Consider the following 15,373-nt stretch of genomic DNA (forward strand, 5'->3'; position numbering starts at 1 on the left):
CCAGCTGAGGAGAGCCGAGCACCGGGCCCCATCCCTCACACATGGCCTGGCATCTGATGCAGAGTGTGCACACGTTCCGGCCCGCGTGCAGGGCTGGGAGAGCGAGTACAGGGCAGGGGACCCTGCGGTGAGCTCTCACGCAGGCCTGTGGTTGCCCTCGGCCACCTGCATCTATAGTCACAGCCAAGCTGCTGCCCCCAGCCTTTAGCCTGCGCCGGCCTGACCAGAGCCCGCATCCTGGTGCTCTGGGGCTTCCCCCCACAGAGCAGAGCCCACACCCCTGCAGGGTGGCCAAGGGGGAGCGCGCGTACCACGGGTGCCTGACACCATAACACGGGCTGCGGGCATGGGGTGTGGACGCTGCAGGGAAAGGAGAGGGGACAGGGCCGCGTTCAGAGGAGGAAGCCAAGCATGTTCTAGAACCCGACCTGACCCACCAGGCCCTGTGGGGCACGCTCAGATAGGAGAGAAATGGTCTAATTAGCCTTTTTAACAGAGAATTGCCTCACAGGGCCCAGCAACCTCTTTCCTCCACGCTTGCCGCTGCTCACCACCCCAGCAAGCAGGTGTCCCGGGCTGCGCTCTCCAGAGTGCCAGCCATGGGTCCCAGTCCCACGTGTCCCCGGCAGGGCAGGATTGCCACCGTCTGCCCCGGGGCCGGCTCCAGCTCTAAGGAAACCTGCACCGCTCTGGCCTCGGCACCACCAGAGAGACCAGTAAAGCCCCACTCCAGGCCGACAGGCCGAAGCGTGACAGGCGCGCGGCGCAGGTCCCAGCAGCCCCGGCTCTGCTTCGACGAGGCAACCCGTCAATTACGGGGACGCCAGGGGCGAGAGGAACGGAGAACGCGCTGAAAACAAACGGCATGTGGTTCTGAGGGGGCCATGTGTTTTGTTACAGGCTCGTGGAAGCAATGGAAACCAGATGTGGCCGCGGCGGGCTCCAGGTGAGCTCGCGGCCCGGCTCCGCGACAGGCCACAGCTGCTGGCACAGGCCGCGGACCGCGGGTGCGTAGTGCAGGGGGGACGGGCAGCCCGGAGCCAACCAATGCCAGGAAATCCACGGCCGGGCGAGGTCGGCGGCACCCGAGTCCACCTCGGCCGCAGCCATCCATGAAGCACACAAGGCCGAGACGCCCGGCGGTGAGGGACCCAGCAGGGGCCGGTGCAGGCCACCTGTGTCCCTCTCCAAGGGGACTTCCTCCATCCTAACTGCCAAATCCATGCAACTTGGCGCTGGACACTCAGGTGGCTTCTGACCACTCTGATCTGTTTCTCTGGGGAACCCCGCCATTCCCCGGGGCCCTCTCCGCAGGGACCCCAAAAGGGGAATCTTTCTGCCCGTCCTCCCAAGAAGACAAAAGAGAGCACGGCCTGCCCCTCCGAGCCCCAGGAGAGACTGTGCCCCCCAGGGGAGGCTGTCGGGGGGCATGGACGCCAGCTCGGGGCTTTCTAAGCCCGGGGACAGAGACAGCAACAAATCCAAGGGCCACATGCCTTCCACTGCGGGCAGCCTGGGCGCCCAGGACCTAGAGCAAGTTCAACTCTCTTGCCAGGCTTTTGGGACCTTTGTCGATCATGGCAGGCGGGGAGACCGGGCTCCTACTAGGGCAGGCACTCCTTAGCCATCACCAGCAAAAGACACCCAAAACCCAGGGGCAAACAGCACGGCTGCCCCCGAGGGGCCTCTCCCAGAAGGGCAGGCCGGGCGGCAGCCGGGCACAGCACGATCCGCGGTGGGGGTCTATTGCGGGGGAGGGGGTCAGACACGCGCGGACGCACCAGGAGTGTGAACGCCTAAAACCCAACCGTGGTCGAGCAGAAGCCCCAGAATGAAGCACACCCCCCCAAGCACCCCAGCCTGATGCTACTCAGCGGCTGGGGGGTCAAGGCTAAGGAAGCCCCCCCTGCACGCCTCCCAGCTCTGCCTGGGACCGCCAGAGGCTCCAAGAAAACTCTCCTCTGCCACCGACTCGGGACACGATGGAGCCCCTTCTGCAGCCCAGAAAGCCACGCTCAGAAGCCACCCCGCACCCCGGCGAGCACGGCCACGGGCAGGCCGTGGAGCCATACGGCAGGAGGCCTTCTGAGCCGGCCTACAGCTATAGAAGGCCGCGCGGGCCACCCCTCCCCACGGGCCGGTGGGCCAGCAGCAAGGCGGGGGCCATCAAACAAAGCCATGGGGCGTCGCTGACCTTGTCCAAGCAACACCTGGCTTGAACCCTCATCCCCAAACCAGAGCAAGCAAACCTGACAACATGCACACACCTGCTTACCTGTCAGCGCGCCGAGCGGCGGGCTCTGAGCTCTCCATCCTGCTGTCCCGCACAGGCAGGTGGCCGTTCCCGGCCCTACTCGACCAGCCAAACAGGACCAGGGTGGGTGAGACAGCCGGGAAGTACCGCTCACGCGCCGTGACCCTGAGATGGCGCTGCAGGGGCGCCCGGGAAAGCTGCGGGGCTGGGGTGTGTGCATACCTGGACGTTGCGTACCTGGGAGCCGAGCCGCCTCTGCCTTTACGATGCCCTCGGCCTCTTCAATCCGGCCGGCCGGGGCTTCCTCGGCCAAGTCCACAGGGGTGTCCTCGCTCACGGACAGGGTCGTGTGTGTGCCGACCACCAGGACACCCAGGCCAACCCAGAACACCAGCTGGACAAGACAAAGACCCAAGGGTCAAAGGGGTCGGGCGGTCTCTGCAGCCCTGCCCCACAAAGGGGAGGAAGGGGCAGGAGGGCACAGCGGGGACGCCGTGGTCCTGCTGGCCTGCCTGCCCCCATGCTGGCCGCTAGGAGGTGGAGGTCCCTAACTAGCCAACGTGACCGACTCATCGGCCCAACCTGCCAGAGCCAGGCCGGCCCCGGAGGAAGGGGCAGGCTCTCTGCAGAGAGGGGACCCCCGCGCCCGCTGGCCAGGCCTCCTGGAGTGCAGGGGCTGGACCTGCCGACACCTGTGGCTGCCGAGGTAGGGCTTCCTGATGGCTCCGCCCAGAAGAGGAAGAATCTCAGGGCAGGGCCCTCCCCTAAGGGGGCACTTCGGCCTCCTGCGTGTCACCCGACAGCTGTGCAGCGGGCCCAGGGTGCAGTCGGTCTGCCTCCTATGTCGTCCCGCACGGGCCACGCCTGGAGCCACCGGCACAGAGGGGGAGGCAGCTCCCCACCCCCCTTGAGCAGTGGGTACCCAGTGCGGCTGCCCAATGAGTCAGCACGTGCTGCCCATGCTGCTGCCCGCCGAGGGTCCTCGCCCCTGAGCCTATCCCTCCCATGAGGGAGCCAGGCAGGTCACAAACGCAGCTCAGAGATTTGGGAGGACCAAGCCTGCCCTGCGTGACGCTGTCCCCTCCCGCAACGTCTCCGTGAAGACACGCACACACTGGCCCGACGCGCGCCATGGTCTCTGCGGCTATTTCTGCCCTGCCTGCGCCTGGCCTGCCAGGCTGTCCCCAGGGAGCAGGGACGCCTGGTCCTGTGGAGTCTGCAGGACGTCCCCCTGCCAGGCCACCTGCCCCAAGAGCCAGGGAGACCCTGCCGCCCACCCCATGCGGTCTCAGAGCCAGGATTCAAACCTTTTTCCCAAAGTCATGTTGACTTTAGAATGGACCAGTTAAAAAAAAACCAGTGAGCCCTCCCTGGGGTAAACCAGCCGGAGAAGGGGCGCTCCTCAGAGGAACAGCCTCCGCTCACAAAGGCGGGCGAGGCCGGCGGACAAAGCCTCCAGGACGCGTCCACTTCTGCGCAGCCGCCCCGCAAACACTGTGCTGCCCCAGCGCTCACAGAGGCCAAGGACGGGCCGTTCTCCCGAGGCCGGCCACACGTCAGGGAGGCCCTGGGGTGCCCCCCATCCTGCCACGGCTGGTGCAACAGGGTTACCCAAGGTTCGCAGCAAGATCTGGGAAGCCAAAGCGGCATCTGCAGACTCCACACCGCGCAGCATGGGGTCCCAACCGTGACCACGCCGCCCCCGCCCCCCTCCCAGTGTTTTCCTACAAGCTTGAGCACGCTCAGCGCTAGCACAGGACATCCTTCCCCAGAAGGGAAGATTCGTGGGGCAGTGATGGTGTCCACAAGTGACCGAGGTCGTTTTAAAAGTTATAAGGAAAGGACACTTCAAATCCCCTGCATTTCATACTTCCCAACCAACAGCCCAAATGACCTTGCTGAGAAGCAAAAGAGAAGTTCTTCTCCTAACTCGGAGCCCGCGGCACCATCAGGACAATGACCAGCAGTGGGTAAGAGCCCCCGGCGCGAGCCACTCTGCGGCTCCAGCGGCCGCTCGGGCAGGAGGCCACTCTAGAGTAGCCCGAGGCCGGCGCCCGCCTGGGGCCACCCCGACAGGACGGGGACACAAAGCAGGAGGCGTCCTGCCCAGTCGGTCACTACACTGTTTTCCTACCACATCCCCACGGGAGACTGGAATGGCAACATTTCACTCATGACTCGGAATTTTTTCTTTTAACCCTGGGCTTCCTGGGCTAAAAGCAAAAACCTCACACGCAGAATAAATAAACATTAACTCCTTCAATACTGGAAGACAGCAAGCTTCCTGAAAAAGACCCAGAGTGCGTTAACATAAGGCTGATTTAGAAAGAACGGCCTGCATGGAGCCCGGAAATTCCAGAAAAAAACCCAGCTCTAGTAGGTCCCCCACACACCTGCCCTTGCCACCTGCCTGGACCTCCCATGCCCCCTCTTGTGGCGTGTGTCCTCCAGCTCCAACCCGGCTCCCATATCCGGCGGCAGCCTGCAGGCCAGGCAGAGCCTCGGGAACCGGTCCCTCACCCCAGCTCGCCACCCTCGTCGCTTCTCTGAAGAAACACCACGGGGGGCCCAGGAAACCCCCAGGCAGGGAAGCCAAAGCCACCCCGGCTGGAGGGCAGCCGTGAGATGAATGCCGTGCAGACTGTCAGCGGGGACACGTGGGCTACAGTCCACGGAGCAATGGCTCATACAGCAGCCAAGCTGCCATCTCCCGGCAAGCACAAAGTAGAAGCAAGTCAGCCAGAGCCAGGCCAGGGGAGAGGGCACAGGGGCCGTCCAGTCCCCAGGGGCAGCTGTAACAGCTACAAGCTGACCATGGGCACAGACCTGAGTTCTATGAGGCCCCAGGATCTCGTGACCGGTGAGAGCTCCCAGGACCCCTACTCCGCCACTGAAGTGTGGGAGGCTGGCTGCAGAATGGGTGCCAAAAGGAATGATCGCGGGTTCTCTGAAGTCCTGAGTAAGGGATGCTGACCCTGGAGAAGGGGCCAAGGTCTGTGCCATCCGGACTGGCCACGGATAGATGATTGGGAGCTCCCCTGGAGCCTGCCTGGGGTGCAGGGGTGCCATGGCCTCAGGACGGGGGTAGGGGTCAGGTGGGCCTGGAGCTCAGCCTCACCTCCGGCGCCCCAAGCACAGCCCCTTCTGGGTCCAGCCCTGCATGAGTCCAACAGGACGAGGGCGGCGAGCGTGTCCGGTGTGCCAGCCTTGACTCCACAGTCCCCCAGCAGGGCCCCCAGGAGGAGAAACACAGCACACTCCGAGGGCTTAGCCCAGGCTTAGCAAAACCCGGGGCTTGGCCTGGGGCCACAAGTACCATGGTGTCCCAGAGAACCCCTCAAGCCATGACCTGCGTGTAGCCTCCAGATCTGCAGAGGTTCCTGACTCAAAAACAAAAAAGCCCTCACTTCTTACACGGGAGCCTGTCTGAGCACCACACGGGTTCAAATTCCGCACCTCTTGTTGAAACACACCTGGAGACGGGGGCTCTGGCCGCCGTGCAACCACACGCCCCGATTCGGGTCTCCGCGTCTGGGTGCACCCCACCCCCAACCCCCAGATCCCAGCTGGAAGGCCTTGGGTGCCGGGTTCTGGTGGAGGTCGGATGGCGACCGGTGTGTGGCTCACTGTCTCCAAGTCTCGGTCTCATGTGTTCACCTACAGCCTTCCGGGGGCACAGCACCGGCCTGTGACCTGGGCAGCCCCCGCTCTCTCCTTGGGGCCCCGCCGGCAGCTCCTGCTCCCTCTGCGGGCTTCTAGGCTGTGGCATGTCAATTCCCAACACCTCCATCCAGGGGGAGACTGGAGAGACCGTCCAATTTCTCGGATTCTCAAGGTAAAGAATGAACTCATGATGGCAGAGAAAGTTCCTTTTTGATGCACTAAGGGCACACTGTGTGTCACAGGCTCACTCCACCTACAAGGACGCTTCTCAGCACATTCCTCCCTTTGAGACTTTCTGCTGCCCAGTCCTGACATGTCCATCAGCCACGCACCCTGTCCAGCTCTTCTCTAGGTCTGTGTCCAGTGAGCCCTCAGGCGAGCCGGGGGGAGCGCACCCTGGGCCTGGCACTGGGCCCACATTTTCCGTGGGAGCAGCAGCCAGAGCTCTCGGGACAGAAGGCAGAAAGGAGCCAAGCAGGTGCCCTCCAGACCTGAGCTCTGTGTGCACCAAACTCTAGCCACATTGCCCAGTTTGTGCCTTGGAAGATTCATTCCCTCAAAACCCTAAAGCTACCTGTGTGCAAATAAAACACAGCAGCACCTACGAACAGAACACCACAGTCAGACGGTCCATCCCCAAACTGACGTGTTTTACCCAGGTCATCAGAGCACTGCGTCAGAGGGACAAACTTTACCATCTTCACAAACGGTTAACACGATTCAATGTGTTTTTTGGATTTCAAAACCAGAGCAAAGGAGGCACAGATGGACACTTGTCTTAGCACAGTTCCACGGGTGCTCACGTACGCCGTGTGCAGGCGTGTGGGCGTGCATGTTTGTTCCCATACGCGCAGCCACAGCCACACCAGGCTCAACAGTTTGACACCAGGGGGGCTCTCGCCGCGGAGTCCGGAGCCGGCCCCACGGCCAGATGCGCAGGACACACAGATCAGGAAAGAGAAGCCCTAACAACCGGGAAGGAGGAGGTGCGATAGTCCAGAGGTGCCGTCGGACTGCGAGGAGGTGGGAGGGCAAAGAGCAAACCGGGAAACAGGCAGGGAAGAAGCCGGCAGAAGAGGAGCCTCGGAGATCTCCGAGGGGGCGGCGCGGCCGTCTCGCGGTCTGGCTGCTGCGGGCCGGGCCGGACCCCACCCCCGGCAACTGCACGGAACACTGCACGGTGCGCACTGCAGATTCGCCAGAGCGCAGAGGGAACGACACTGTCCAAGTTAATCTACAGCTTCGAAGAATTCTGATGAGACCAAAGAAACAAAAAGCTGGACTTTGTTCTGGCAAGAGTCAGATCGGCTAACTCCAACACGCCTCTGGAGAATGAACCGGCAACATATCCAGAAATGTCATAAGTAAAAGTGAGGAAGAGGGACCAGAATTCAAATGTTTCCCAAGCCGGGCACCCGGCTGGCTCAGTCAGTAAGTGTGCAACTCCTAATTGCAGGGTCGTGGGTTCTAGCCCCACCCTGGATGTGGGGATTACTACAAATAAGTCAATAAAATTTAAAAAAAAAAAAAGTTGGATCCAAATTTTAAAAAGTTTCCAGAGCGATGCATCACAGAGCAGGGGGCACTACCATGGCCACAGCGGCAAGCAGCACAGACGGCGGCACATTCGGACACAAGTCCCAAACCAGGCCCAGGTCCACACGGGGTCCAATACGAGAGCAGAACCACCACCCAGCAGCGACCCAGCCCCGGAGCTGCCATCTACGGAGCCTGCTTGGGTTCTTACCCTGAAATAAAACACAGACGATCAAGGATTTACATGAAAAACAATGAAGTCATGAAAGCCCTGGAACTGAAGAAAGAATTTTTTAAAAATCATATTGAAGAGAAAGGGCCTTTCTAACAATGACTTTTTCCCCCTGAAAGAGTCCGAGGGACTAAAACTCTGGGACTTGACAAACAGAAAAATCTTTGCAATCTGGAGGCAGCAGCTGGTTAGTTTCCTCATGCCCTCAGGAGTTTCCCCAAACTCACTAAAATCGCCCAACTGGCAGACAACCTTGGCCACCGAGACCGCCGGTGGGACCCCGAATCACGGAGAAAAGCACAGAGGCCCCATGAGCTCAGGCTCCTCCTGACCTGCGGTGCTGAGCACCAGGCAGGAGAGCAGGAGCCTGGAACTTGCGACACTCGGGCCGGAGTCAGGGGTTAGAGGGGAGGGGGAGGGGGCTCTCGAGCAGCCAGAACTCGGGCAGCCACTATCGTCATAGAAGGGCACCCACATTCTGCATGCAGTTCTCCCTAAGGTACATGCCAACTACACAGAGAGGTGCCCAGAGCAGCTGCCCGAGACAACAGAAGCTAAGCAGAGAATTTACCAATGTGAGGGCAAGGGCGTTTAGCTGAGACCCTGGAAGGGCTGTGCCCTAGGAGTGAGGCAAACCAGGAACAGCCTCCCCTTAAGTGAACACAGGCCTTTTGCCATCCTCTGTCTGCTGGAAGACAGCATCACCGAGAACCTCTACGATTTCTCAAACACAATGGCCACCAACTACCAAGCATGCCAGAAGACAGGACCAAGTGACAGAAAACCAAGAGGCTGCAAAGGCTCAATAAAATGAAATGTTGGCAATTTTAAAACAATAATAACATCTCGCAATGTTTAAAACATACATAAAATTAAAATACACAGAAACAATGGCACCACAGGCCAGAGGAGGGTAAATGGAAGTAAAACGCTATGGGATGCTTGGCTTGTCTGTGAATTGGTAAAACTAACTTACGGTCAACTCTAATAAATCGAGGACCCATACTAAACCGCTCTGTATGACCATTAGAAGAGAAATGTGCACCTCCAGCTAAAAGACAAATAAAACATGAATACTTAAAATGTGTGATTTATCCAAGTCACCAAGAAAGAAACAAAACAAAAGAACAGATGGGACAAGTAAAAACAGAGTAAGATGGAAGCTTTAATCCCCCCAAAATCAGTAATTACATTCACTATAAAGAGTCTTAAATACTCCTATTAACAAATTGGATAAAAACAAAACGAAACAAAAGCCAACCATATGCCATTATCTGAGATACACCATAAGTATAGAGGCATAGAAAGATCATAAAAGAAAAGACAAAAAACTTGTCTGTGTAAATATAAATCCAAAACAAAGCTGGGTTAGTCACACCGTATCAGACAAGACCATTTTAAGGACAGAAGCATTTCAAAGATCAACAGAGACATTTCACAAGAAAAAGGGTGAGTTTAACAAGATGTAAGTGTCCTGAAACCGTATGCTCCTGATAACACAGCTTCAAAGTAAAAAGCAGAGACTGATACAGCTAAAAGGAGAAATAAACAAGTCCACAATTACAGTGAACTTGTTACATCTTCCCCATAACTGATAAACAAGATTAAAGAAACAGCAAGAACACGTGAAATCCGACCATCGCAGTGAGTATAGCTGACCTAACCACACAGCTACCCGCAGCCCACGGCAGCCATCGGCACAAACCATAAGCTGGGCTGCAAGCAAGTCTCAAGAACGTCAAAAGAGGAATTTCACATGCTTCAGTGTGTGTTCTCCAAGCACAATGGGGTCGCACTAGAGATCAGTACAAGAGATTATGAGGAAATCCCCCAGAGTCTGAACATCTGAAGAAGCCACGGGTAAAAGAAGACATAAGGAAAACTGGGAAATTCTGTGACACGAAGGGTCGGGTCAGTCCTCCAGTCCGTGGTCTGGCACAACCCCATCCAAGTCCAACACGGCTGTGCAGGAGGAGGTCGGCAAGCAGACTCCACTGCAGATGCTAAGGGCCAGTGACGGAAAGACCCCGGGAAGAAGAATGAAGGGCGAGGGCACCTGCCGCCCACCGTGAAGACTGTAAAGCCACAGCGCTCGGAGCAGGGCCATGAGGACGAGGACAGACTGACAGACCAGCAACAGAGGTGTCCCCAGCACTCCCCCGGGGAAACGGGACTGATGACAGCCGTGACACCACAGTGCCGGGGAAAGGGGGGGTGCAATCAGCTAAGGGCCTTCACCCCACCTCCCCACCCGACGGAGCTTGCACGTGAATGCGGACAAGAAAACAAACAGCTTCTAGAACATGACCTATAAGGCTATCTGCAGGGCCTTGTAATGGGCGGCACATAAACCCAGCCAGAGAGAAAGGGGACAAACGGAACTACGCTAGCATGAAGAACACCAAGGCACCCAGCAGCACAGTCGTCACAGACGGCACAGATGCCTGGTTGGGTGTCCGACTCTTAATTTCGGCTCAGGCCATGATCTGATGGTGGTGAGATCATGCCCCAGGTCAGGCTCCAAGCTCAGCATGGAGTCTGCTTGAGATTCTCCCTCCCTCCCCCTCTGCCCCTCACCCCTGCACACACTTGCATGTGTGCGCTCTCTAAAATAAATCAATCTGGGGCGCCTGGGTGGCTCAGTGGGTTAAGGTCATGATCTCAGGGTCCTGGGATCGAGCCCCGCATCGCGCTCTCTGCTCAGCGGGGAGCCTGCTTCCCCCTCTCTCTCTGCCTGCCTCTCTGCCTACTTGTGATCTCTCTGTCTCTCTCTCTCTCTCTCTCTGTCAAATAAATTAATAAATAAAATCTTTTAAAAAAAATATTTAAAATAAATCAATCTTAAAAAAATAAAACAGGCGCGCCTGGGTGGCTCAGTGGATTAAGCCTCTGCCTTTGGCTTGGGTCATGATCTCAGGTTCCTGGGATCGAGTCCCGCATGGGGCTCTCTGCTCAGGGGGAGCCTGCTTCCCCTTTTCTCTCTGCCTGCCTCTCTGCCTACTTGTGATCTCTCTGTCCAATCAATAAATAAAATCTTTTTTTAAAAAATTAAATAAGTAAAAATAAAATAAAATAAGAAAACAAAACGAAGAACACGTGTTGGTGAAAAGGTATCACAGAGAGCACAACGAGGCAGCCAAGAGAGAACACTTGCAATGTGTATTTCTGAAAAAAGACTTAGAAGCTTGAAAAACGTCCACAAATCATTCAGAAGACCGTCCGGCTGACAGACAGGGCAGGACGTGCCCGACGCTCACACGGCTGATAAGCCCACGACGAAATGCTCAACGTCGTCAGTCACCTGAGAATTGCAAATTAAGACCCAGACGGAGCCCTGCTCACCCCTCAGAAGGGCCAGCACGTGCGAGGGGGGCAGCAGAGCTAGCGCACCTGGAACTCCAACCCAGCTCCAACTGGAACTAACCCAACTGGAACTCCAGAGGCCCACCTAGGAAGAGCTTGGACAAATCTCCTGAAACCGGACAGACCCCTAAGCCCAGGATCCGGTACACCCGCCTCGGGGAGTAACCCACACACTGGACGCACGTCCCGGACGAGCGGCACAGAGAGCCCCACTGTGTGCTCCGGGGACCCACGTGGAGCCCCGCAGCAGGGAGAACAGGCAGGCTGCGGCCCTCGTGGCTGACCTCAGACGTGACGCCCGAGCAAGGAAGCAGACACACAGCACGTACTGTGAGACTCCGTCCACGCCCACTCCAAGGACAAGAAGAATTATTCCCAAACGTCAGAAGACAGAAGAGCGGTAACCTCTGGAGGGGAAAGACCGTGAGACACCCCGGGGAAGCTTCGGGTGCTGGAATGTTCTAAATAAACCTTCCCTGGACGGTGGCTCCATGGCTGGGCTCACTTGGCAAACGGTCCTCACGCCGTATGGGGAATCGGGTGCTTTGCTGTACGCTCGCTCTGCGGCACTCCTGAAACCATCACCGGGACATCCCCAAAACAAAAAGCTCCGTAAGCCCGCGGAAGGTGAGCAAAACGCGAGGGTGGCTCCCAGGAAGAGAAATGCAGTAGCTCGTAAACACACGAGAAGACACTTGACACCCCCGCAGACCGCTGACGGGGAAAGAGGCCTGGACTCGGCCGCGCGGTGACGGCACTGACCTCTGTACGGGCTGTGGGTAAAAGCTCCCGCGCCCACGTGCTCCTCCTCCCGGACATGGGGACTCCTCTTCCAGAAAGCTTCCCACAGACATGTTCTCAAACACATCCCAACACTCAAGTACATGGAGAATCGGCATGGTTTTCCCTATGACACCAGAGCATGGAAGAGGTGACCCTGTGGACAGTCCCCTAGTGAGACAGTCGGGGATAGGAACGGGAAGGGGCCTGAGTGTGCGACACACATGCACGGATAACCCTGTCACCACACACACATGTGCTTGGGGAAAAGTGGTTCAGTCTTCAACGCTCAGGCGAAGTAAGAAGGTCTCACGCACACACGCGCGCCTGCGCACCCTGGGCCCATGGGAACCTCCATACGTACAGAGGTAGCGGCCTGGCCTGGTCCCGCTTCGGTCCCAGACCTTCCGAACCAAGGGCCTCCTATACGAAGAAACTCTCATCTGAGAACGCGGCCTACGCCAGTCCGGGGTGGGGCTGAGCGGCGCTCACCTGGGAGGAAAGGGTGTTCTTGTGGATTTTCTTATAGATCAGAGCCGGGCAGACGAAGCAGATGAGACTTCCCATCATCGCGCCCGTGAGGCCCAGGATCGTCTCCACTGGGAATGAGAAAGACAGGAGGGGGGTGAGCACCAGGGGCTCCGGCAAGGCAGGGAGCACAGGCTTTTGGCAAGCACAGGCAGGCAAGCCAGCCCTGCCTCCGGGCCTGGGGACGCGCGCCTCCGCAATCCAGCCTGTGTGCCCACAGGCACGTGAGGGGCATCCTGGCTGCTACCGCGGGCATCGGGGAGCGATCCACAGCCCCGTGAGAACCAGAGGCCCCAACCTCCCAGCCAGGAGTCCCAGGCAAGCCCCCTGCTCCCTGCACCTCAGTTCCTGGCCCGTGAAATGGGGGCAACCTGACTCTCACCCTTGCTTGCGTGAACCTCGGTGAGCCACGGGGAGCAGGTGTCCTCCCGCGGGGCCCAGCACAGGGCGAGGCCTACAGCACCGCACTGGCTCCTCTCAGAGCCTCTGGGCGCCCAGCGGGGGCTTCTCGGATGGCTTGTCCTAAATCGCCAACCTCCCCACCATGTGTGACTGTGCAGATCTCGCTCAGGCCCTTCCCTGTCCCTTGGTGATGTGTCATCAAAACCAGGAATCAACCAACAGCATCCCCACCCAGTCCACCAACCAGGCGGGTGTCCTTGCGTGTCAGTCACTAGCTCAGCTTTGCACACACCCACGGCTCCCTGAGGATACTACAGTGACCCACGCCTTTCCCGGGGGGAAATCGAAAGATTCAAAGATGGCCTCTGCATGTTTTTTAGGGACTAGAGAGGGTTGTGAGACTCTGGCTGTCGGCTGAACACAGAGACTCCAGGCAGCGTCAGCCCTGGGGTCCCTCCCTGTCACAGCAAGCATGGAGGATGGGGAGAGGACAGAGCGGGCGGGAAGCCAGTCCCCGGGGCAGTCCTCCCACTTACCGTTGGGGATCATGATTCCACCCACCATGGTTCCAAACACGACTGAGAAGGTGAGGGCTTTGAACCGCAGGGGCGGCATGTAGCCTCCAGCAGCAAAGGTCCCATCTTTTTGCTGGGTGAGAGGAAACAAAAACAGAATGGTTTTGAGATGACTGACTGCCTCTCCGCCCTTGAGCAAGGATGCCCGTAAAGGGCTCTGCCAGTGGCCCGGGTAGGTGTGCGTGGGAGGCCAGCAGGTGACTCCAGACACAGTAGGACTTGGCTGAGCGGTGCTGCCGCGACACCGCGACCCAACCAGTAACCCGGCCCGGAGCTCTGCCCAGGCTGCTCCTCACGGCAGGCATGGGATGGAACAGGATGGAGAGTTTACAACTTTGTTTCGAAATGCTACCAGCAGGACCTTCCATTTCTGTCTGCACAAGCCAGATTAAAAACCGGACCACCAGAAGCCAGAGGGAGCTCCACAGAGCCAGGCTGATGGTTTCCGGGTACAGCAGAACCCCCCCGTGCACGCTCTAATTTCCAGGTGCTTCAGAGAAGAAGGAAAGAGGATAGGACATGATATAACCAAACCCAAACTTACTCCTCCTCCAAGGCCCATTCACCAGAACCATCTTCTGGTCAGGTAGCCGGAGTGAAGCTTCTAGAGCACTACTGGGCACACAGGAAGGGCTGACCACGGTTCCTGTTCCCGGGCCGGGCAATACCACTCCAGGGGAGCCTCAGAACCTGCCGTAACTAGAATTTTAAATCACCCCATTTCCATAATAGACCTTCGATGCAGGTGGCTTTCTTAGGATGGACTGGGGGGCGCTGCAGCCCAAATTTCTGATCGACCTTAGGATGACAGCTTGCACTGGGTCCGGCGAGGAGGGGCGTTGGGGCTACACCCTTTGACCCAAGAACTCCTGCCTAGAAGTCTACCCGATACTCCAAGAGGAGAGGGAGAAAGGGAAGCGGTACGTGTGGTCGGGAGAGAGCACCCATGGGAGGTCAAGCATGGAGGACCCACCGCGGCAGAGCCTCCCACAAAAGGGGGAAGAACAAGAGCGTGGCAGCGTCACGGGTTTCCATGGAGACGCCCAGCGAAGGCCGGAGACTCAGCGAAAGGACTCTACAGAGACGCGCTCAAACGCCACGTCAGCTGTGGGAGGACGGAGGGACGAAGGTGAATTTTCTTCCCTGATTTAACAACGCCTCTAATGCCACCACGGACTGTTTCTTAAACGGTAAAAATTATATACAGAAACACAAATGCTGTTCACACACAGAGCACGTGTGCGCATCAAAGGGGGAAGCTGGAGGCCAGCAGCTCACAGTGCGGGGGGGGGGGGGGGGGGGACAAGATCTGTCCCCACCGCTGCCCCCGAGGGACCAGGCATTAAATCGAGCCACGCCTGGTGCCCAGGTGCCTGCCCAGCTAACGGGGTCGGGAATGAGGGCTCGGACTGGATGGGGAAGGACGGCCCGTCCTTCAGGGCTTGGCTCTGCCATGAGGGGCTGTCTCAATGCACAATCGGCGGGAAGCTGCCTTGAGCACAGGACAACCCTGTGGACAACAAGCCCAGTTCTAGCTGCTCCAAAGGCCCAGGGGCCCACCTTCCCCAGTGTGGCTACTGGACTCACTGTCTCCTGGAGTTCTGAGAGCCCCCCCACCCCCTCGCTCCCCACCCCCCACCCTCTGGCCTAAGCAGTTCCACGTGTGTGGCCACCAGGAGTCCCGGCTGACCGCAGACCATACTCAAGGACCTCCACCCAGAGACACAAGACACCGCCATGGAGAAAAACTGTGGGCGGGTCCGTGGGCTCCCAAAGTGGGCGCATCTTGGGGCACGTCTTGGGGCACGAGTTACACACGGACCTTCTGTTTTTAACTTGGCAACAGCAAGAGAGACTCTTAGCTCCAACCAACACCTCTGAAAACTTCTCATTAAGGACTCAGTGGTTCATGCCCGCACACGCGGAAGTGAAGAGAACTCAGCCTCTCGCACCGTCTCTGATCCAAACTGTTAAAATGTCCAGTTACATAAACGTAAAAGCAAAGTGCGCTGACCCCAGGGCCCAGATGTCAGTGCCTGT

At 58.3% G+C, this 15,373-nt stretch overlaps 1 protein-coding gene across 2 annotated transcripts in view; it reads right to left on the reverse strand.

The window, feature by feature from the left end:
- Positions 1-15,373, reverse strand: part of SLC38A10 (solute carrier family 38 member 10) — a 39,595-nt gene that overhangs the window by 9,430 nt on the left and 14,792 nt on the right. Inside the window, exons 9-11 of one of the 2 annotated variants that reach the window (XM_044247251.1) lie at positions 13,295-13,406; positions 12,321-12,427; positions 2,492-2,648 (exon numbers count right to left, since the gene is read on the reverse strand). In XM_044247251.1, coding sequence (XP_044103186.1) covers positions 2,492-2,648; positions 12,321-12,427; positions 13,295-13,406 — 376 coding nt within the window. Of the gene's footprint in view, positions 1-2,476; positions 2,649-12,320; positions 12,428-13,294; positions 13,407-15,373 lie in introns of both variants that reach the window. The other variant, XM_044247250.1, reaches the window with a different exon arrangement.

The sequence above is a fragment of the Neovison vison genome, chromosome 5, assembly GCF_020171115.1.
Source record: "Neovison vison isolate M4711 chromosome 5, ASM_NN_V1, whole genome shotgun sequence".
Taxonomy (NCBI): domain Eukaryota; kingdom Metazoa; phylum Chordata; class Mammalia; order Carnivora; family Mustelidae; genus Neogale; species Neogale vison.